The sequence below is a fragment of the Gobio gobio genome, assembly GCF_949357685.1.
Source record: "Gobio gobio genome assembly, chromosome: 1".
Taxonomy (NCBI): Eukaryota; Metazoa; Chordata; class Actinopteri; order Cypriniformes; family Gobionidae; genus Gobio; species Gobio gobio.
In genome coordinates, this window is record NC_137097.1 from 2924739 (window position 1) to 2947118 (window position 22380).

The window sequence follows — 22380 nt, forward strand, 5'->3', positions numbered from 1 at the left end:
GACTAAATGTAAATGTAATACTTCTGTATAGTTTGCCAATTCAATCAACAATCACACTGTCATCATTCACTCTAATTACAGGCCATCCCATGAACAATGAAACTGATGGGCAGTCGGTTAGACAGCATTCATATTGACGGCCACCTATACATTCTCACACAGCCCAAGCATCAATCTAACGGCCGGTGATACAGTGAGCATTCATATTGACGGCGGCCCATACATTCACACACAGTCCTACAATCAATCTAATGGCCTGTGATACAGTGAGCATTCATATTGATGGCCAGACATAAAATCAACAATCACACAGATGGGGGAAAATTATATATAATCTTTCCCCATGTGTGCTAGGAAAAATGCAAAATATCAGCATATGGATAATGCATACTGGTATAGTGCATTTTTTCTAGCACACAGAAAAAATTAAATACAGTCTCAATATATATATATATATTTTGTAAAAAACATACAATTACATGTGTTATATACGTGTGTGTTAAAAATATTCACAAATTGCACAGATATGAACCAGAATTATGCATCAAGTGCCTTTTTAAGTTACTGTTTAAACATATGATTTTATAATGAACTGATAACATTTTATCACATTTTCAGAGCAGATAAGTTTTAAAGTCTGGGTTGGGGACAAGGCCTGAGTAGCCAAATATTAGGGATGAAAACATTTTTAAAAATGGAAATCAAACTGATTTTAGTGTATAACATTTTTGGTGGTGCAATAAACATTATTTGAAATAACTAAACTATTTATTTTAAAATATAGTATTTTTAACATGAATGTATAACCTGGGGAAATAAAAGTTCCCCTAATTGAAGAATCACCCATATATATAATTTTTCCCCATGTGTGCTAGAAAAAAATGCAAAATATCAGCATATGTATAATGCATACTGGTATATTGCATTTTTTCTAGCACACAGAAAAAATAAAATAAATACATTCTCACACACATTCTCAATATACATAAACAACTACACATAGCAACTCACCGGTATATTATTGGATCAGCTCCGTCAACAAGCATATCACCGTCATCGCTGTCTTCACTCTCCTCAATGTTTTCCACGTCGCTGCTTCGAGTGAGCTCAAATAAAACATCCTCAGCAGAAAAAAACTTCTTTTGACGATCCATTTGATAATAAATTCCGCCCAGTAAGTAAACAGTTACTGCAAATGACAGGGGAGGTGTGTCACAGACTACGTCGCAGCTACTCGTGGAGAGAGAGAGAGAGCGCCAGCGCCAGATTCAAATGAATAAATAATCACGCCCATGTGACGAATATATAGAGACAGAGCGTATATAGGCCACGCCCACACCGGGGGGGAAACAATCCAACGCTCTCCATTGACTTTGCATTGCGTGAGGCTGCATCTCTGTCATTTCGGACTTATAACAAAAAACAGAACAATGTCTAAAAGCTGGTATGTGACAAAGTGTACAGCAAACAAGCTAAAAAACACAGAAATACGTTTTTATAAGCTGTCGACCCAAAAAAACGAGAGTTTAAGGAGACAAAAGTGGATAAAGGCAGTAAAACGTGACGCTTCAGCAGGAAGAATGGGTACATTTTGGGATCCTGACACTCAGTATGCCTCAGTATGCCTATGTGACTTATGTTAAGTCAAATATCCAAATGTCAGGTTTATATGTTATATTTACTGTCGCTGATTACGTTCCCCTCTAGCGGACGTAGTTCTCAGTGTAATATAACGTGTCGCGCTCTGTCTCAATGGCCTGTATCCACTTTTTTTGTCCTTAAACGCTCGTTTTTTGGTTCAATAGCTTAAAAAAACTTCTGGGTTTTTGGTTGTGGGTTTTGTTTAGCTTGTTTGCTGTACACTTTGTCACATATCCGCTTTTAGACATTGTTCTGTTTTTTGTTATAAGTCCGAAATGACAAGGATGCAGCCTCACGCAATGCAAAGTCAATGGAGAGCGTTCGATTGTTTTCCCCCCGGTGGGCGTGGCCTTCAGATTATGACGCGTGGCGCTCTGTCTCTATACATGCCAGGTATCATTGGAATCGTGTGCTCATTGGCTACATTTTCTGTCAGTCATGACGATTCAATGCTTTTATTGGCTCCAGATATTCAGACAATATCATTGGATGAGCACATCATGACATCAGCTAAACAGAGTGCTATGGTTGGACATTTTGGACTAGATCCCGGCTATCTTTGCATGTTTTTGAGTGCGGGTGGTGTTATTATGTTCGTAACATTCTAAGCTATAAACCCATGTCACTTTATGCTACCGGGAGACTGTTTTTGGTGCATTATTTTATTGCATAACAGTCTAGTATGATAGAATGATATATAGTTTGTCAAGATGAATGATGTTTTTTTACGTTAAATCTATTAACAAACATTACACTCGTGCTAAAAATAGCGCTTCAGGACGAGCACGTCCTCGCAAGGCTTAGACAAAGAGTGATTTAGTCTAGTGTGCCCTATTCTGATGCGAAAAATAATTGTATCTTCTTTCCTATTCCTAAAAACACTTCTTCCATTTTCTACTTGCTGCTGAATATTATTATACAAATGTCTGCCCTTACTATCACATTTCCATATTTCTTGCCATTCCTTGTTAATAAATTCTTTTAAATTTTTAATTTTAAATTCTGTAAAATTTTCCCTTTAACCTCTTTTTTGCTAAGAGTCACTTGTATTTCGATCTCTGAATGTTTTAGAGCTTGCTTAGCTAGTTTATCAACCACTTCATTAGCCTCCACACCCACATGAGCTGGAACCCATAAAAAAAACTTACTAAGCTTACATTACTTAGTCTTAGCAAACTTGAAAGAATCTCTTATATAATATCTTGCCTTGATGATTTTAGTCCACATGCAAGGCTTGATATTACTGCATAAGAGTCAGAACATATTACTACTGGTCTAGGTTTTACATCCTCTACCCACTGGAGTGCCACCATCATGGCAATTAATTCTGATGCATACACAGATGCATGATCAGTTATTCTTTTCTTAATCCTGGTTTGTAATTTAGGAATATATACTGCAGCAGCTGTTCTTCCAGAGATGGGGTCTTTAGAACCATGTAACCACGATAAATAAATCTGATCTAAATACTTCTGTGCAATAACGTTCTTAGGGCTCTCTTTCGTATTCTTAATTTCTATTTGTATTTGAAAGTCCACTATTGGCATAGGAAAGATCCATGGAGGTATTCTGGATAATATCACAGTTGGACTAACATCAAAGTCTACTATACCAACTACTTCTGCTTCCCTGTTAGCAATCCATCTAAAGCTTTTAATGTTTTTGTTCCAGTGTTCCCAGCTTTCTTCTATCACTCCCTTTACTAGATGACTCTCTTTATGACCTTTTATATTAACCCAATAATTAATTGTAAGTTTATACCTACGAATGTATAAAGGAGCTTCCCCAACTTCTACCTGTATAGCTGCAATGGGAGATGTTCTGAACACACCACAACATATTCTTAAAGCTTGATTCTGAATTGCTTCAATCTTTTTGAGTGTGGTTTCAGACGCAAATCCGTAAATTATACTTCCATAATCTAAACTTGATCTAATTAATGTGCAATATATTCTTTTCAAAGATAATCTACGAGCTCCCCATTCAACCCCAGATAATCATCATAAAATATTTACTCCTGTTTTACATTTCTTGATAAGTTTTTTAGCATGCATTGCAAAAGTCAGTCTAGATTCCATCCATACACCAAGATATTTAACTACTGGGACTTGCTCCAGCTGATGTTTATATAACTTCAACTTAGCCTCTGGTACTTTTTTCCCTTTTGTAAAACATAACTTGAGTTTTAGCCACAGATAATATGAAACTCCAATAATTTGCCCATTCATCTTCATTTTTTGTAATCTTTGTGATACACTTGGAATATTACGTCCTCTTTTCCATATTGCCCCGTCGTCTGCAAATAATGCCCTTCCTATGTCACCTTTAAGGTTACTAAAAATATAATTTATCATAATTTAAAAAAATACTGGACTACATACACTTCCTTGAGGATGTCTTAAGCCCTATTCGGACGGGATTAGTTTGAAGGGTCAAGGGTCAAGCCAAACATCACTTGTCTCTTCATCAGACACATATCCTTCAAGAATGATATTAAATATTAAATATTTAATCAATATTAAAATAAGAATGAATGATAATCAAGTTATAACCATTTCCTACATTTGATAAATCAGTTCTCTATATTCAAGGAGTGATTTTGGATATTGTAGTGTTTTAGTTGCTCTGTGCTTTTGAATCCAGCTCTGATGTCTGTGTCAAGACGTGCTGACAGGCAAATGTCCTTGGTGTTTGAAGGGAGAAGAGCTCAGCATGTGTTAACTGTATGTCTTCCTAAAGTGACCCCCGGGGTCATCTATGTTACAGCTATGTGACTCTTTTGGGGACTCAAAATGTAACAGAAATGTACCTCTCTGATATACTTTTCTTTCTTTATAGAATAGAATAAAGTCACTTCTGTACTAAATGTAGTATCAGCATGTTTTGGAGAAGTGCTTTGTTGATAGTTAGTTAAGATGTTCCGACCTTGATGGAAACTGGTATTCTCTGGAGTATTGTGTGTGTGCGTTGTATGATTTGTGCAGATCCAGTATTGGATATGGGCCTTCCTGCAGGCGATGCCAGACCTATAGACGCTTTTCTGTGACCTCCGAGGTCACTGGAGACTAATCGGGGCCTGGGCGACATCAAGTCTACGCATTTTTAGAGATATATGCTCCTATCTGTCTACGTGTGGAAAGTTGCTTACGTTGCATGTTGTTAGAACCAATCAGAATCATTCCACATGGCAGTAATGACGTGTCTAGACCTTGAAAACAGTATAACTGTTCAGAAAATTGTATGTACGTTAGACGGAGGCGGGGAGACTGTTAGAGGGAGCGCGGCCTACGAACTCCTCTTGAGCTGGCTTCTGCTGAAACTGCAAACTATTCTTCAGTAAAATTTTCTTTAATTAATCTGACTCCTGGTCTTCATTTTTCACTACTGGTCCTGGGTCCTAAGCTGTTACCCCAACAAGTTTTACATGGGGAGGTGGGGTTAAAGTAATTTTACCTCAGGACGTCTGTAATATTAATGGACAATTCGCACGGGATAAGACATCTCAGTAAAACTAGCAGAAGTGGGAGGGATAACTCGCTTTACGCACCACCGTAACCTCCTTGTCGTCATGTGCGTATGACGTTGCTTCCTGTTTTCACGTGAGAAAACACACGTGTGTGTGTGTCTAATATATATATATATATATATATATATCCATCCATCCATCCATCTTCTTCCGCTTTATCCAGGGCCGGGTCGCGGGGGCAGCAGTCTAAGCAGAGATGCCCAGACTTCCCTCTCCCTAGACACTTCCTCTAGCTCTGCCGGGGGTACACCGAGGCGTTCCCAGGCCAGCCGGAGGACATAGTCCCTCCAGCATGTCCTAGGTCTTCCCCGGGGCCTTCAGGAGGCGTTCAGGAGGCATCCGGAACAGATGCCCGAGCCACCTCAGCTGACCCCTCTCGATGTGGAGGAGCAGCGGCTCTACTCCGAGTTCCTCCCGAGTGACTGAGCTCCTCACCCTATCTCTAAGGGAGCGCCCAGCCACCCTACGGAGAAAGCTCATGACCATAGGTGAGAGTAGGAACGTATATATATATATATATAACAGTTAGGTCCAGTCTAACGATTCTGTTTGGATTGTGTTGGTAATAGACACATACCTAGAGCTAAAAGAAGTGTTGTGCCTCTAATAAGTGCTTTTGGTCTTCTTTTTGCTTTAAATGGTATGTGGAAAATACTGGAGGTTTGCCACAAAGTTGTGCCGCCACTACCATCACGTGCTGCGCGTAGGGCACCAAGTGCTCCGGGGAGCACCACAAGAAAATGCTCTCTCTACCCTCCCGCAGGTCAGCTCTGCAAAATTGGGCTTTAGAATACTCTACTCCTACCCTAACTTGTATTGTTCTTTCAAGAAGAAAATCCCTAAATCCAATTAAGTTGAGTCAGAGTTTTGGTCTGCTGCATCCAGCAATTCTCTCAAAGCAATGACAGCAATGTGTGGAGCAGATGATGGGTTAATGGTAAATTTGTTGTCGCTAACAGAGTGGCTTCGTAACCTGAACGACGTTGTGCTGTCATGTGTTGTGTATTAAGATTGTGTAAAATTGCGTTTACCTGGTGTGAGGTGTGCAATGTCAATGGATATGACAGAACTGTTTTTTCAGCACCCCTTACCATCAGAGCAGCAGCAGCCACTGCTCGGAGGCATGTAGGCAGACCTTGTGCAACATTGTCTAAAGTTTTGGATAAATAAGAAACTGGACGATAACTTGTACCATGTTCCTGGGCCAGTATCCCCGCCGCAATGCCCCCGCTCTCATGCACATACAGATGAAAATTCTTTTTGTAGTTCGGAAGGCCCAAAGCCGGTGCTGACATGATAGCTTGTTTTAATACCTTAAAGGCCACATCCATTTCATCAGTCCACTTGATTGTTTGTTTTGGTGAAGCTTTGGTGTCAATTGCTTGTCTCAGAGTCTTGTCATACAAAGAACAGTCTGGTATCCAAGCCCTGCAATACTTTATCAGTCCCAGAAAGCTCTGCATTTGTTTGATTGTGTCTGGTTTAGTAAATCTCTTTACCAGCTCCACTCTGTCTGGAGAGATTCTCTTTTGTCCTTCAGAGATAACGTGTCCCAGATAGGAGACTTGTGGTTCCACCCATTGTAGTTTCTTTCTCAAGACTTTAAACCCCGCCTCTGCCAACACATTGCAGACAATAATGGAGGCCTGCTCACAGGCCTCTGCCGTCGTGGCAGAGATGAGAAGGTCATCAGCCTACTGTAGTAAGCACGTAGTCAGTGGTGGGAGATTAATGGTGCTGAGGGTTTTGTGCACGATCGCAGAGAACACTGCTAGCGAGTCAACGTAGCCCTGAGGAAGACGTGTCCATGTTAGTTGTTTTTGTTTGTATGTAAACGAAAACAGTGGCTGCACCTCTCTGGATAGCGGTATTCTGAAAAACATAAATCAATTACGCTATAGAACTTGTGTGTAGGTGGTATTGAGTTTATTATAGTTACCACATCTGGTACCACTGGAGAAAGTGGTATGATCAAATCATTGATCTTTCTCAAATCTTGTGTCAGTCGCCAGCTTTGACCATCTGCTTTTAGGACAGGATTAATAGGTGTGTTATATGGCGAATGTATATCTATGATAATGCCTTGTTTCAATAGATTATCTATTACAGGTTCAATACCCTTCTCTTTCTCTGGAGAGAGAGGGTATTGTTTACATAGACTGGTGTTTTTGTTTTTAGCAACGCAGTGTACGGTTTAACATTGATAAAACCTGCTTCATCCTTGTGCTTAGCCCATAGTTTTGGATTCACCCGTCTTAGTGGCGCTATCTCTCCCTCCCCCTCCACTTCACTCGCCATGTAATCAACATGAAGAGGGTGAGGCTCAGTGGACATCAGCACAGAAGGGAAGAAGAGAGACACGTTAGTTTCAGTAAACACAATTTCCATCCCCAATTTGTGCATTATATCCCTTCCGAGCAAGTTCAGAGGTGACTGGAATAATAGTAAAATTGTGCATTAAATGTTGACCATCACTTGTGACCACAGGCAAAGGATGTGTCACTGGGCAGGAGATCGGAACCCCATCTATACCCACGGAGCGTGTAATTCTTGCTGAAACTGGGCCCTCGTATATTAAACCAGAAATAGAGGAACAACTAGCACCAGTATCAATAAGAAAACAATATTTCTTCCCATCTACACTCAATTCCAAATTTGGCAAATAAATTTTGTTGTTATCATATTTTACAGTGAGCATAGATGTATTTGGGGTTCTATCACTCCGTAGGCCTCCCTATTGGGGAGTCCATTCTGTTTGATATTGGTTGTCAGTCGACTTCTCCTTTTTTTCTGCCCCTCCCCTTCTCTTTCTCTCCTCATCATATCTCCGTTTTCTACAATCTCTTAACCAGTGGCCCATTTTTCCACAATAGTGACACTTCCCTGGCCTGTGCCCACCCCCTTCTCTCTGTACTGCTGTTGTCAGCATGAATGCAGGTTCAGTTTTAACCGTCACCCCGCTGCTATCTGAAAATCCTCCAGCAGCATCTAATTCCCTCACTCGTGCACACAATTCTTCCACAGACAACTCAGTAATTCTTGAGGTGGTTACTCTTATCAGCTGGGCCTGTGTTGGATTCATGTTGTTCAAACATCTGTTAATAAACAGTATGATATGATCTTGTGTGGTTGGCAGTTTAGAGTCGTCCTGCCACGCTTTTTTGAATCTATTTACGAAAGCTGCGGCTGATTCTTACGGCTCCTGTTTAGTGTTCGCAGCATATGAAATGTCTCTTTTAGAAATCACCTTTCTTTCTAACATTTTTTGCAGCTCCTCATAAAAAGTCTCTAAATGCTCTTCCTCTTCCCAAAGCAGCTTATTAGGATTATCTGCGGTACCTTTACAAGTCATTTTATCGTTTTCTGTTCTCAGAGAAGGACACCCGTCAATTATATCTGTCTCTGTCACGTCCTCCCCCAGAGTTCTGAGTAATATTACTTTAAAATCTGGACCTGTCAATTGTGCATATCGTGTATGACTTTTTAGGATCTGGACATATTTCACCGGATGAGAGGGAGAAGGCAGATTGTTACATATACTTTCAATATCCCTCGCCTTAGCGGGGCGTATGGAAATTTGATTTCCCCTTCTCACAAACATAAATGCAGGCTCTGTTTTCTGTTCATCAGCTGTGGCCCCCCCTGCTACACACAGTTCAGTCTCACTCTCTACTCCGTCTCTACTCTCTGTTAGGGTGTGGTATAGTTTTGTTTCAGGGATGGATTGTTTCAATTCTTCTAATTTAGGAACATTATGTTTAGGAACATTATGTTTAGGAACATTATGTTTAGGAACATTATGTTGGTAAGTGCTCGATTTGAATTCTACCGCCGGGACATGTGTCACCACAGCTGACTTGTATTCTACTGGTGTGACATGGGGTATTACCGCTGGCTGGTATAGGGGTGACTGGTTTTTCTTTTTTGAGTTCGGCCTCTCTGGACCCTTATCCCAGTATTTTTTCATTTCTTTCCATTTATTGTATGCCTCTTTCATGTACTTATAATTCCATTCTGGATTTCCCCATCCCCCATGAATCATCGAATCTGCACTATCCATATCCCCTGGATTAAAAGAACCATCTTCAGGGCAATGATCCAATTGTATTTTTCCCTGAGTCCACCCTTTCAAATTTGATAAATACAGTTCGGTCCAGTATCCGCAACTATTTCTAAACATCCAGTCTCGGGGTGTTTCCCCTTGTTCTGGTCTTGATATTTTTTGACCCATCCTTCACTTAATCAATTGTGATTTGATTATTTTGTCAGTTTACCACACCACATCACAGGGGTCTCTTTATCAATTTGTCAAATATTTGGTGTCAATCAAATCAGTTTGTCAATTATTAATTGTCTAAACGGAATATTCCCATCAACACTTGTTTGACCGTCAGAGCGGATCTACACGGTCCTTCCTCCTACTGGAGGGCTATCTCAGAATGTTTTACCTGTCAGAGCAGATCTAAACGGGTCTTCCTCGCACTGGAGGGAGTACTCAAAAAATATTTGTCAGGTAACTGTGCATTTAAACATTACCCTTACAGACAAATCTTCCTGGACAGGAACACCAGGGCTATCTCTACCTTCTATGAGATCAATCAATCAATCAATCCTACCACCACAGGAAATCATACAAAGATAACTTACCTGTGATGGAGGATGACTTCTCAGCAGTCCTGTGTTTCTTGGGAATATCCCGGACTGAGCCCCCAGCTGTTAGAATCTAACTTTTAGGTAGACTATCAATATATCAATATTCTCAATCATCAGTCGATGTCCACCCCCGTGATGTGTGGCAGCAGCTGCAGCGCAAGATCTTGGGAGAATGCTCAAGGAACCACAGACACAGTGCAGTACTATAACATTCTCAAATTTATTAAGGAAGAAAGGTCATATATAAAGGTGTAAGTGAAACATGTATGTGCGCAAAATGTGTGTATGTGTATCTTAATGTTTTGTCTGGGATGTCTGGGTGTGTGCGAATGTGTCCAAGGACTACTGAATGTATTGTCTGATTGTGCACACGTACCATGGCAGAAAAGTCAGTGTTATACAAGGAAAGTTAGAAAGTGAAGCCCAAGAAATAAGAAAATATTAACAATGGCCACTTTAAATAATTTATGATTTAGTGCTTCACTTTTAGGAAAATAGCTAAGGCTGTTTTTTAAGGGATAGTACCTTTCAAATAAGAGCAAGCAAATGCATATTGGTTATCTGGGAGCCGGGCTGAATGAATAATCACTGTTATTGCACTCCCGACACTAAGTATCGGACCCTCAGTCACTCTCCAGATACCAAATACAAAAGAATATGATTATTAATATGATTATTTTCAGTCTAATATTGCGATCTATAGACCATTCCAATACTCGTCTTAATCATCCCTTGCAAAATTCTCAAAATACATGGCCCCAGACATATCATCAGTAAAATAATCAGTATAGCAGGAAACAACATATTCAAATACGTCACCCAACTAGAGAACCAGTTTCTCATCTCTTTACCCCAGTCGTATGCAACGGGCGGATCCACAATTATGGTTTTCATGTGGTTTACCAAATCGTGAATATTGTTGTAGCGATCTGGAATTAAGAAGCAGCATGATAGATTCAGCATTTTACACACTCCCCCTGCTTTGGCTGTTAGAAGGTCTAAATTCAGTCTGTTCTGAATTACAGCACTTCTTATTGCTCTCATTTCGTCATTTATCAGAGTGATTGAATCAGCAGTGTCATTCTTCATTTGTTCTATCATCCAGGCCAGTCCATTTACTTTTTGGAGTGCAGCTACCACTCCCCCGAAGGGGAACATAAGATGAATCCCTGGAGCTACTATTCCTGGATAGCAACATCCACTCCAAGAGAAGTCCTTTGGGAAGGTGGTAACTCCTTTACCACCGCACACCCAGTACAACGATGTTTTGTGTGTTGTATAAAGTTCACTAAACGGGCAGTACCCAGAGACGTTCATCTCTCTAATTGAACATTTCAGTCCATTTCTAGTTTGCGTATACAAATATTAGCAAAACGATCCAAAAAGTCCTGTGTAGTCAGTGCTGGTGAAATGTGCAAATGTTTAAAAAAAAGGCCGTTGTCTCCTGCAAAACAATCCAAAAAGTCCTGTGTAGTCAGTGCTGGTGAAGCCTGAATAGAAATAGAATAGGGCATATTTTAGAATAATTTCAGAAATGTTTTAGATATTCAATATAGATGAAATACAAACAAACAAAATTTACATTACTGAATACATTCTACTAACCGGTTGTATTCTGCAACACAGTCTGGATAGTCAGTGCTGTTCGTGCCAAACAGCATAGCAGTCGCGCTTTGGCAGAAAGCACAGTGCCACAGAACATGCCTTACAAAAAACCGGGGTTTTTTGGGAACAAACCCTGCACTGGCGCCTTCCTTTGGTGCTGTCTGTAGCAAAGTTCCCTGGTAAGTGGCGAGTCTCATCTTTGTGGGAGGGAGGGGGTGAAGGAACATCAGCACGCACCAACACAGCAAGTTCCTCAACGAGTTGTTCTCTGAATTGCTTCTGTGTCAGTGGCTTCTGATTCTTCATACCAGCCATTTGACGGTGGAGTATAAAAGCATTTGCAATGGCTATGTCCACAAAGTGGAAGAAGAAGGTACGATACCACTTTCTGGTTTTGTGTGCGCTTGTGTAGTAGCCAGTGAGTGCATCAGAGACATCTACTCCACCCATGAACCTGAATAGAAATAGAATAGGTCATATTTTAGAATATTTTCATAAATGTTCTTGATATTCAATATAGATGAAATGTAAACAAACAAAAATTACATTACTGAAAATATTCTACAAACCTGTTGTATTCTGCAAAACAGTCTGGAACAGGTACATCCAAGGTTTCCCACTGTCCATTTCCACCTTTCACTTTCCTCTGCACAACATTCCCTCCGGTGCCTCTGTGAATGGTGGAGCACATCTGTACAGCTCTTTTTGGAAGCTTGTTCATGGCAGTTTTAGGGTATCCTATCCTGTTGGACCGAATAGTCCCGCACGCCCAGATGTTTTTTTTCAGGAGATCTGTAAACAGCGCTGGACTGGTGTAGAAGTTGTCAACAAACAGTTTGTAGCCTGTTCCCAACATCTTCTCATCAACCAGTGCCATGACAGACTCATAACTTAGTCCTTTGTTTTGTGGGATGGGAGCTGCAGGTGATTTACCCTCATAGATAAAAAAGTCCCATGTGTATGCAAATAATGAGTCAGCAAGCACGAACAGTTTATATCCCCACTTTGTTGGCTTGGCCTTCATATATTGCTTTAGTCCATTCCTCGCTTTTGTTGCCACCATCCTCTCCTCAATTGCAATGTTCTGGAAAGGATGGAAAAAGTTCTTGCATGCATCTCTCAGTTCTTGATACATTGGCTTTAGCTTACAGAGACGGTCATAGGCAGCTGTTCCTCTTTTGGTGTTGTTTTCAGCATCCACCTTGGGATCACTGAGATGCAGAGCAGAGGAGATGGAAAAAAATTTCCTTGAAGACATAACTTCGGCAGGAAAGGGTGTGCGGAAAATTTTGTGTTTCCTCCAGTAATCAGTCAGTGAAGGCCTTTTCATCTCTCCCATGTATATTATAAGTGACATATAGGCATATATGTCATTCAAAGAAATATCTTGCCACTGTTTTTGGTCCTTTTGATGCATCGCTCCATAGGCATTTGTGTTTTTGACAATGGTCTGCAGCAATGAAGTGGATATGAAGAGCTGGAACAACTGCAACACTGTGTATGATGCTGTGAGGATCAGCTGTGGGCCTGGTGTTCGAAAGGGTCTGAAGACTGCAGGCGGGGGTGTAATGTCCTCGTCAGTTGAACAGTTCCACTTTACTGTAGGGGTGCTTGGGGACACAGCGGGTGTGGACTTGGTTTTTCTGACCCTCTTTTTGCCTCTCCCTTTTACTGGCCGATTCAGGTCTACAGGTGCAGATCTTGAAGAATCTGAAAGCTTTCTTCTTTTTTCTGCTGGTTGGCTGGTGCTTGGCTGCCATTCCTCATCCGAAGACTCAACCTGATGCCTGTAGAATGGCAAGGAAAGGAAAGAGAATTAGCACTGCATTAGCACTTTCTGTAAAGCTGCTTTGAAACAATGTGTATTGTGAAAAGCGCTATACAAATAAATTTGAATTGAATTGAATTAATACTTCTGTATAGTTTGCCCATTCAATCAACAATCACACCGTCATCATTCACTCTAATTACAGGCCATCCCATGAACAATGAAACTGATGGGCAGTCGGTTAGACAGCATTCATATTGACGGCCACCTATACATTCTCACACAGCCCAAGCATCAATCTAACGGCCGGCTATACAGTGAGCATTCATATTGACGGCCACCTATACATTCTCACAAAGCCCAAGCATCAATCTAACGGCCGGCTATACAGTGAGCATTCATATTGACGGCCACCTGTACATTCTCACAAAGCCCAAACATCAATCTAATGGCCGGCTATACAGTGAGCATTCATATTGACGGCGGCCCATACATTCGCACACAGTCCTACAATCAATCTAATGGCCGGTGATACAGTGAGCATTCATATTGATGGCCAGACATAAAATCAACAATCACACACATGGGGGAAAATTATATATAATTTTTCCCCATGTGTGCTAGGAAAAATGCAAAATATCAGCATATGGATAATGCATACTGGTATATTGCATTTTTTCTAGCACACAGAAAAAATAAAATAAATACATTCTCACACACATTCTCAATATACATAAACAACTACACATAGCAACTCACCGGTATATTATTGGATCAGCTCCGTCAACAAGCATATCACCGTCATCGCTGTCTTCACTCTCCTCAATGTTTTCCACGTCGCTGCTTCGAGTGAGCTCAAATAAAACATCCTCAGCAGAAAAAAACTTCTTTTGACGATCCATTTGATAATAAATTCCGCCCAGTAAGTAAACAGTTACTGCAAATGACAGGGGAGGTGTGTCACAGACTACGTCGCAGCTACTCGTGGAGAGAGAGAGAGAGAGCGCCAGATTCAAATGAATAAATAATCACGCCCATGTGACGAATATATAGAGACAGAGCGTATTTAGGCCACGCCCACACCGGGGGGGGGAACAATCCAACGCTCTCCATTGACTTTGCATTGCGCGAGGCTGCCTCATTGTCATTTCGGACTTATAACAAAAAACAGAACAACGTCTAAAAGCTGATATGTGACAAGGTGTACAGCAAACAAGCTAAAAAACACAGAAATAAGTTTCTATAAGCTGTCGACCCAAAGAAACGAGCGTTTAAGAAGATAAAAGTGGATACAGGCAATACGAAGTGAAGCTTCAGCAGGAAGAATGGGTAAATTTTGGGATCCTGACACTCAGTATGCCTCAATATGTCTATGTGTGCAGTAAACATTTTGTCACTGTTAAGTCAAATATCAAAATGTCAGTTTTATATATTATATTTACTGTCGCTGATTACGTTCCCCTCTAGTCGTCGTAGTTCTCAGTGTAATATGACCCGGGCGCTCTGTCTCAATGGCCTGAATCCACTTTTTTGTACTTAAACGCTCGTTTTTTGGATCAACAGCTTATAAAAACGTCTGGGTTTTTGCTTCTGGGTTTTGTTTAGCTTGTTTGCTGTACACCTTGTCACATATCAGCTTTTATACATTGTTCAGTTTTTTGTTATAAGTCCGAAATGACAAAAAGGCCGCTTCACGCAATGCAAAGTCCATGGAGAGCGTTGGATTGTTTTCCCCCCCGGTGGGCGTGGTCTTCAGATTATGACGCGTGTCGCTCTGTCTCTATACATGTCAGGTATCGTTGGAATCGTGTGCTCATTGGCTACATTTTCTGTCAGTCATGACGATTCAATGCTTTTATTGGCTCCAGATATTCAGACAATATCATTGGATGAGCACATCATTTTTAGTAAGACACAGAACTCATAATGATGGTGACCGTAGTAACTAAAGAGTGGTGGGAAATCAAACAAAGGAAGGCATGAACTGAATAAATACAAAATAATAGTTATTGTGGTGTAAGAGTGTGGCAGCTATGTATTTTCTAGGGCACTTTAAGTGCTAGAAGATTGCTACGGTTCTCTGGTTGATTGCTAGGGCTTTCATTTTGATCCAAATCTATTCTGGGGTCTCATATGAAAATTAGATTTAATTCTACAAATGTGGAAACGGATTGCCTCAAATTTTTTGAGTTTTGCCAACATATTCGGGTTTAAAGTGCAGTTGGCAAAATATAGTTTACATGCACAAAATGGCCCCACTCTTTATTAAGTGTCTTTAACTGATTTGTACTTACATTTAAACATTTGATACAATACTTACCTAGAATACTGTTTAACACATAATGGTTGCTCTGTCAAGTCTTTGTCGTCAGTTAGGAACTTGGGTGTACTCTTTGATATCAATCCTTTATTTGAAAGCATTAAATGGTTTAGCTCCTCAGCACTTGAGCGAGCTCTTAATGCATTATAGTCATTCATGTCAATTGCAATCTCAAAATTCTGGCCAGTTGATAATAGTATATCAAAGCAGGCAGTAGATCCTTTTCCTATTTATCATTTTGGACTAGATCCCGGCTATCTTTGCATGTTTTTGAGTGCGGGTGGTGTTATTATGTTCGTAACATTCTAAGCTATAAACCCATGTCACTTTATGCTACCGGGAGACGGTTTTTGGTGCATTATTTTATTGCATAACAGTCTAGTATGATACTTCGCTCCGAAGAAATGCGATGTAAACAAAGGATTAACCATCAATATTACACCGTTATTGTTTCGTTGGATTAAAAATGCTCTATGGGATGTTATTCAGTGGAGCCTCACCTTTCCATTCATTCTGGAACTTTTAGCAGTGGCTCGTAATTAGGACACTACTGGTATGTGCTCTGTTTTTCTTTATACTTGTTTTGATGTGTATTGCTTACATTAATGCAAAAATACAGCCGTTATAAGCTTTTCATTGAAAAATAGCGCTTCAGGACGGGCACGTCCTCGCAAGGCTTAGACAAAGAGTGATTTAGTCTAGTGTGCCCTATTGTGATGCGAGAAATAATTGTATCTTCTTTCCTATTCCTAAAAACACTTCTTCCATTTTCCACTTGATGCTGAATATTATTATACAAATGTCTGCCCTTACTATCACATTTCCATATTTCTTGCCATTCATTGTTAATAAATTCTTTAATTTTCCCTTTAACCTCTTTTTTCTAAGAGTCACTTGTATTTCGATCTCTGAATGTTTTAGAGCTTGCTTAGCTAGTTTATCAACCACTTCATTAGCCTCCACACCCACATGAGCTGGAACCCATAAAAAAAAACTTACTAAGCTTACATTACTTAGTCTTAGCAAACTTGAAAGAATCTCTTATATAATATCTTGCCTTGATGATTTTAGTGCACATGCAAGGCTTGATATTGCTGCATAAGAGTCAGAATATATTACTACTGGTCTAGGTTTTACATCCTCTACCCACTGGAGTGCCACCATCATGGCAATTAATTCTGATGCATACACAGATGCATGATCAGTTATTCTTTTCTTAATCCTGGTTTGTAATTTAGGAATATATACTGCAGCAGCTGTTCTTCCAGAGATGGGGTCTTTAGAACCATGTAACCACGATGAATAAATCTGATCTAAATACTTCTGTGCAATAACGTTCTTAGGGCTTTCTTTCGTATTCTTAATTTCTATTTGTATTTGAAAGTCCACTATTGGCATAGGAAAGATCCATGGAGGTATTCTGGATAATATCACAGTTGGACTAACATCAAAGTCTACTATACCAACTACTTCTGCTTCCCTGTTAGCAATCCATCCAAAGCTTTTAATTGTAAGTTTATACCTACGAATGTATAAAGGAGCTTCCCCAACTTCTACCTGTATAGCTGCAATGGGAGATGTTCTGAACACACCACAACATATTCTTAAAGCTTGATTCTGAATTGCTTCAATCTTTTTGAGTGTGGTTTCAGACGCAAATCCGTAAATTATACTTCCATAATCTAAACTTGATCTAATTAATGTGCAATATATTCTTTTCAAAGATAATCTACGAGCTCCCCATTCAACCCCAGATAATCATCATAAAATATTTACTCCTGTTTTACATTTCTTGATAAGTTTTTTAGCATGCATTGCAAAAGTCAGTCTAGATTCCATCCATACACCAAGATATTTAACTACTGGGACTTGCTCCAGCTGATGTTTATATAACTTCAACTTAGCCTCTGGTACTTTTTTCCCTTTTGTAAAACATAACTTGAGTTTTAGCCACAGATAATATGAAACTCCAATAACTTGCCCATTCATCTTCATTTTTTGTAATCTTTGTGATACACTTGGAATATTACGTCCTCTTTTCCATATTGCCCCGTCGTCTGCAAATAATGCCCTTCCTATGTCACCTTTAAGGTTACTAAAAATATAATTTATCATAATTTTAAAAAATACTGGACTACATACACTTCCTTGAGGATGTCTTAAGCCCTATTCGGACGGGATTAGTTTGAAGGGTCAAGGGTCAAGCCAAACATCACTTGTCTCTTCATCAGACACATATCCTTCAAGAATGATATTAAATATTAAATATTTAATCAATATTAAAATAAGAATGAATGATAATCAAGTTATAACCATTTCCTACATTTGATAAATCAGTTCTCTATATTCAAGGAGTGATTTTGGATATTGTAGTGTTTTAGTTGCTCTGTGCTTTTGAATCCAGCTCTGATGTCTGTGTCAAGACGTGCTGACAGGCAAATGTCCTTGGTGTTTGAAGTGAATAGAGCTCAGCATGTGTTAACTGTATGTCTTCCTAAAGTGACCCCCGGGGTCATCTATGTTACAGCTATGTGACTCTTTTGGGGACTCAAAATGTAACAGAAATGTACCTCTCTGATATACTTTTCTTTCTTTATAGAATATAATAAAGTCACTTCTGTACTAAATGTAGTATCAGCATATTTTGGAGAAGTGCTTTGTTGATAGTTAGTTAAGATGTTCCGACCTTGATGGAAACTGGTATTCTCTGGAGTATTGTGTGTGTGTGCATTGTATGATTTGTGCAGATCCAGTATTGGATATGGGCCTTCCTGCAGGCGATGCCAGACCTATAGACGCTTTTCTGTGACCTCCGAGGTCACTGGAGACTAATCTGGGTCTGGGCGACATCAAGTCTACGCATTTTTAGAGATATATGCTCCTATCTGTCTACGTGTGGAAAGTTGCTTACGTTGCATGTTGTTAGAACCAATCAGAATCATTCCACATGGCAGTAATGACGTGTCTAGACCTTGAAAACAGTATAACTGTTCAGAAAATTGTATGTACGTTAGACGGAGGCGGGGAGACTGTTAGAGGGAGCGCGGCCTACGAACTCCTCTTGAGCTGGCTTCTGCTGATGAAACTGCAAACTATTCTTCAGTAAAATTTTCTTTAATTAATCTGACTCCTGGGGCCTCATTTATAAACGTTGCGTACGCACAAAAGAAGGCGTACGCCACTCTCTACGCAATAATTGGTATTTATAAAAAGCAAACTTGACGGGAAAATGTGCGGTCCTTCACGCAAGCTCTGACCCAGGCGTACGCACAAAAACGGGTGAAATGAGAAATGGCGACACCGTCGGCAGATGGAAGAAACACGTGAAACTGTAGACCGTTGTGTAAAAGAAATGGCAATACTGCCTCTCATAAATAACTTGAAGACTTCACAAAGCAAGTATTGCAATTAACAGCCTACACGAACACCCGTTTGATCGATCTGCAGTGTAAAACAAACAAAATCAAACGAAAATTACAACAGAAATGCAAAAAAAAAAAAAAAAAAAAAAAGTGAAATATTGGCATGTTTTGGCATGTCCTCATAAATAATATGGTAAACAGAACGAAATAATTTACAAAACTGATATTCTCGTCAATGTGTCCGTCTGGCGGAGCAGATATAGGCTAGATGCAATTAGATAGACAGATAGATAGATAATCAGGGAGATGTATAGATAAATAGATAGGCTAGATGTATTAATTGTCCACTGGGGAAAGTTGTTTTCATAGTAAAAATTTCTTCATCAGCTACGGAATCATGGTATTCATGCAAATGCCTTTAGTTTGTTTTATTTTCGATAAAATAACATATGACGTATGTCTCAACCATTCAGAAAGCTGCAAGAAATTACATTTGCACTGAACTATTTCCCATTTCCACGTAGATAATAGGGATAGGGATTAATAGGGATTCCCAAGCCAGTCTCTCATCAAGAGGGGTCAGCTCCGGTGTCCACTCTCCCCCACCCGTGGCAGACACACTCTGGCGATGGAGCGCTAGACGCTTTTTTGCCTCGACTTTGATGTCCGAGCATTTCTTTTTTTTTTCGGCCACGGTCCGAGGTTGTGAGGCTACAGTATTTACGGCGTCTGCAACCTTTTGCCACTCAAGTGCCTTTTTGGCATTAGTAGGCTAATGCCCACACTGTGCCCTCCAAAAAATATTTTTCTCCTCTTTTCCACCTCGCCAACGATAATTTCTACTTCACATTGAGTGAAGTTACGTTTTTTTGATTTCCTCTCTGTATTTGCCATGATTTCGCAATCGATGAATATTCCTTGTGGGCGTTTCACGGACTATTTATGGGCAACTATGGGCGTGACATGAAGCCGCAAAAGCTGCGCTACATTTAGAATTGATTGTGATTTATTAAGGGAAAACTGCGTAGGATGTGCGTGCGCACGGTTTTATAAATCCGAATATTTCTGTGCGTACGCACGTCCTATGTTTCATCCGTACGCCACTTCTGACGCAAATCCTACGCAAAGTTTTATAAATGAGGCCCCTGGTCTTCATTTTTCACTACTGGTCCTGGGTCCTAAGCTGTTACCCCAACAAGTTTTACATGGGGAGGTGGGGTTAAAGTAATTTTACCTCAGGACGTCTGTAATATTAATGGACAATTCGCACGGGATAAGACATCTCAGTAAAACTAGCAGAAGTGGGAGGGATAACTCGCTTTACGCACCACCGTAACCTCCTTGTCGTCATGTGCGTATGACGTTGCTTCCTGTTTTCACGTGAGAAAACACACGTGTGTGTGTCTAATATATATATATATATATATATATATATATATATATATATATATATATATATATATATATATATATATATATATATATATATCCATCCATCCATCCATCTTCTTCCGCTTTATCCAGGGGGCAGCAGTCTAAGCAGAGATGCCCAGACTTCCCTCTCCCTAGACACTTCCTCTAGCTCTTCCGGGGGGACACCGAGGCGTTCCCAGGCCAGCCGGAAGACATAGTCCCTCCAGCGTGTCCAAGGTCTTCCCCGGGGCCTCCTCCAGGTTGGACATGCCCGAAACACCTTCCCGGGAAGGCGTTCAGGAGGCATCCGGAACAGATGCCCGAGCCACCTCAGCTGACCCCTCTCGATGTGGAGGAGCAGCGGCTCTACTCCGAGTTCCTCCCGAGTGACTGAGCTCCTCACCCTATCTCTAAGGGAGCGCCCAGCCACCCTACGGAGAAAGCTCATGACCATAGGTGAGAGTAGGAACGTATATATATATATATATATATATATATATATATATATATATATATATATATATATATATATATATATATATATATATATATATATATATATTATATATATATATATATATAACAGTTAGGTCCAGTCTAACGATTCTGTTTGGATTGTGTTGGTAATAGACACATACCTAGAGCTAAAAGAAGTGTTGTGCCTCTAATAAGTGCTTTTGGTCTTCTTTTTGCTTTAAATGGTATGTGGAAAATACTGGAGGTTTGCCACAAAGTTGTGCCGCCACTACCATCACGTGCTGCGCGTAGGGCACCAAGTGCTCCGGGGAGCACCACAAGAAAATGCTCTCTCTACCCTCCCGCAGGTCAGCTCTGCAAAATTGGGCTTTAGAATACTCTACTCCTACCCTAACTTGTATTGTTCTTTCAAGAAGAAAATCCCTAAATCCAATTAAGTTGAGTCAGAGTTTTGGTCTGCTGCATCCAGCAATTCTCTCAAAGCAATGACAGCAATGTGTGGAGCAGATGATGGGTTAATGGTTAAATTTGTTGTCGCTAACAGAGTGGCTTCGTAACCTGAACGACGTTGTGCTGTCATGTGTTGTGTATTAAGATTGTGTAAAATTGCGTTTACCTGGTGTGAGGTGTGCAATGTCAATGGATATGACAGAACTGTTTTTTCAGCACCCCTTACCATCAGAGCAGCAGCAGCCACTGCTCGGAGGCATGTAGGCAGACCTTGTGCAACATTGTCTAAAGTTTTGGATAAATAAGAAACTGGACGATAACTTGTACCATGTTCCTGGGCCAGTATCCCCGCCGCAATGCCCCCGCTCTCATGCACATACAGATTAAAATTATTTTTGTAGTTCGGAAGGCCCAAAGCCGGTGCTGACATGATAGCTTGGTTTAATACCTTAAAGGCCACATCCATTTCATCAGTCCACTTGATTGTTTGTTTTGGTGAAGCTTTGGTGTCAATTGCTTGTCTCAGAGTCTTGTCATACAAAGAACAGTCTGGTATCCAAGCCCTGCAATACTTTATCAGTCCCAGAAAGCTCTGCATTTGTTTGATTGTGTCTGGTTTAGTAAATCTCTTTACCAGCTCCACTCTGTCTGGAGAGATTCTCTTTTGTCCTTCAGAGATAACGTGTCCCAGATAGGAGACTTGTGGTTTCACCCATTGTAGTTTCTTTCTCGAGACTTTAAACCCCACCTCTGCCAACACATTGCAGACAATAATGGAGGCCTGCTCACAGGCCTCTGCCGTCGTGGCAGAGATGAGAAGGTCATCAGCCTACTGTAGTAAGCACGTAGTCAGTGGTGGGAGATTAATGGTGCTGAGGGTTTTGTGCACGATCGCAGAGAACACTGCTAGCGAGTCAACGTAGCCCTGAGGAAGACGTGTCCATGTTAGTTGTTTTTGTTTGTATGTAAACGAAAACAGTGGCTGCAACTCTCTGGATAGCGGTATGCTGAAAAACATAAATCAATTACGCTATAGAACTTGTGTGTAGGTGGTATTGAGTTTATTATAGTTACCACATCTGGTACCACTGGAGAAAGTGGTATGATCAAATCATTGATCTTTCTCAAATCTTGTGTCAGTCGCCAGCTTTGACCATCTGCTTTT

At 40.4% G+C, this 22380-nt stretch overlaps 1 protein-coding gene across 1 annotated transcript; it reads right to left on the reverse strand.

Annotated features, from left to right (window-relative positions):
- Positions 1 to 10021: 10021 nt before the first annotated feature.
- LOC307134555 (piggyBac transposable element-derived protein 4-like) lies at positions 10022 to 12327 on the reverse strand. The gene is made up of 3 exons (XM_079830365.1): positions 11995 to 12327; positions 11426 to 11879; positions 10022 to 11310 (listed from the first exon to the last, which is right to left on the reverse strand). Exons 1-2 carry the CDS (start codon positions 12300 to 12302, stop codon positions 11456 to 11458), a joined length of 732 nt encoding a protein of 243 aa, XP_079686491.1. The 5' UTR covers positions 12303 to 12327; the 3' UTR covers positions 10022 to 11310; positions 11426 to 11455.
- Between the last annotated feature and the right edge of the window lie 10053 nt (positions 12328 to 22380).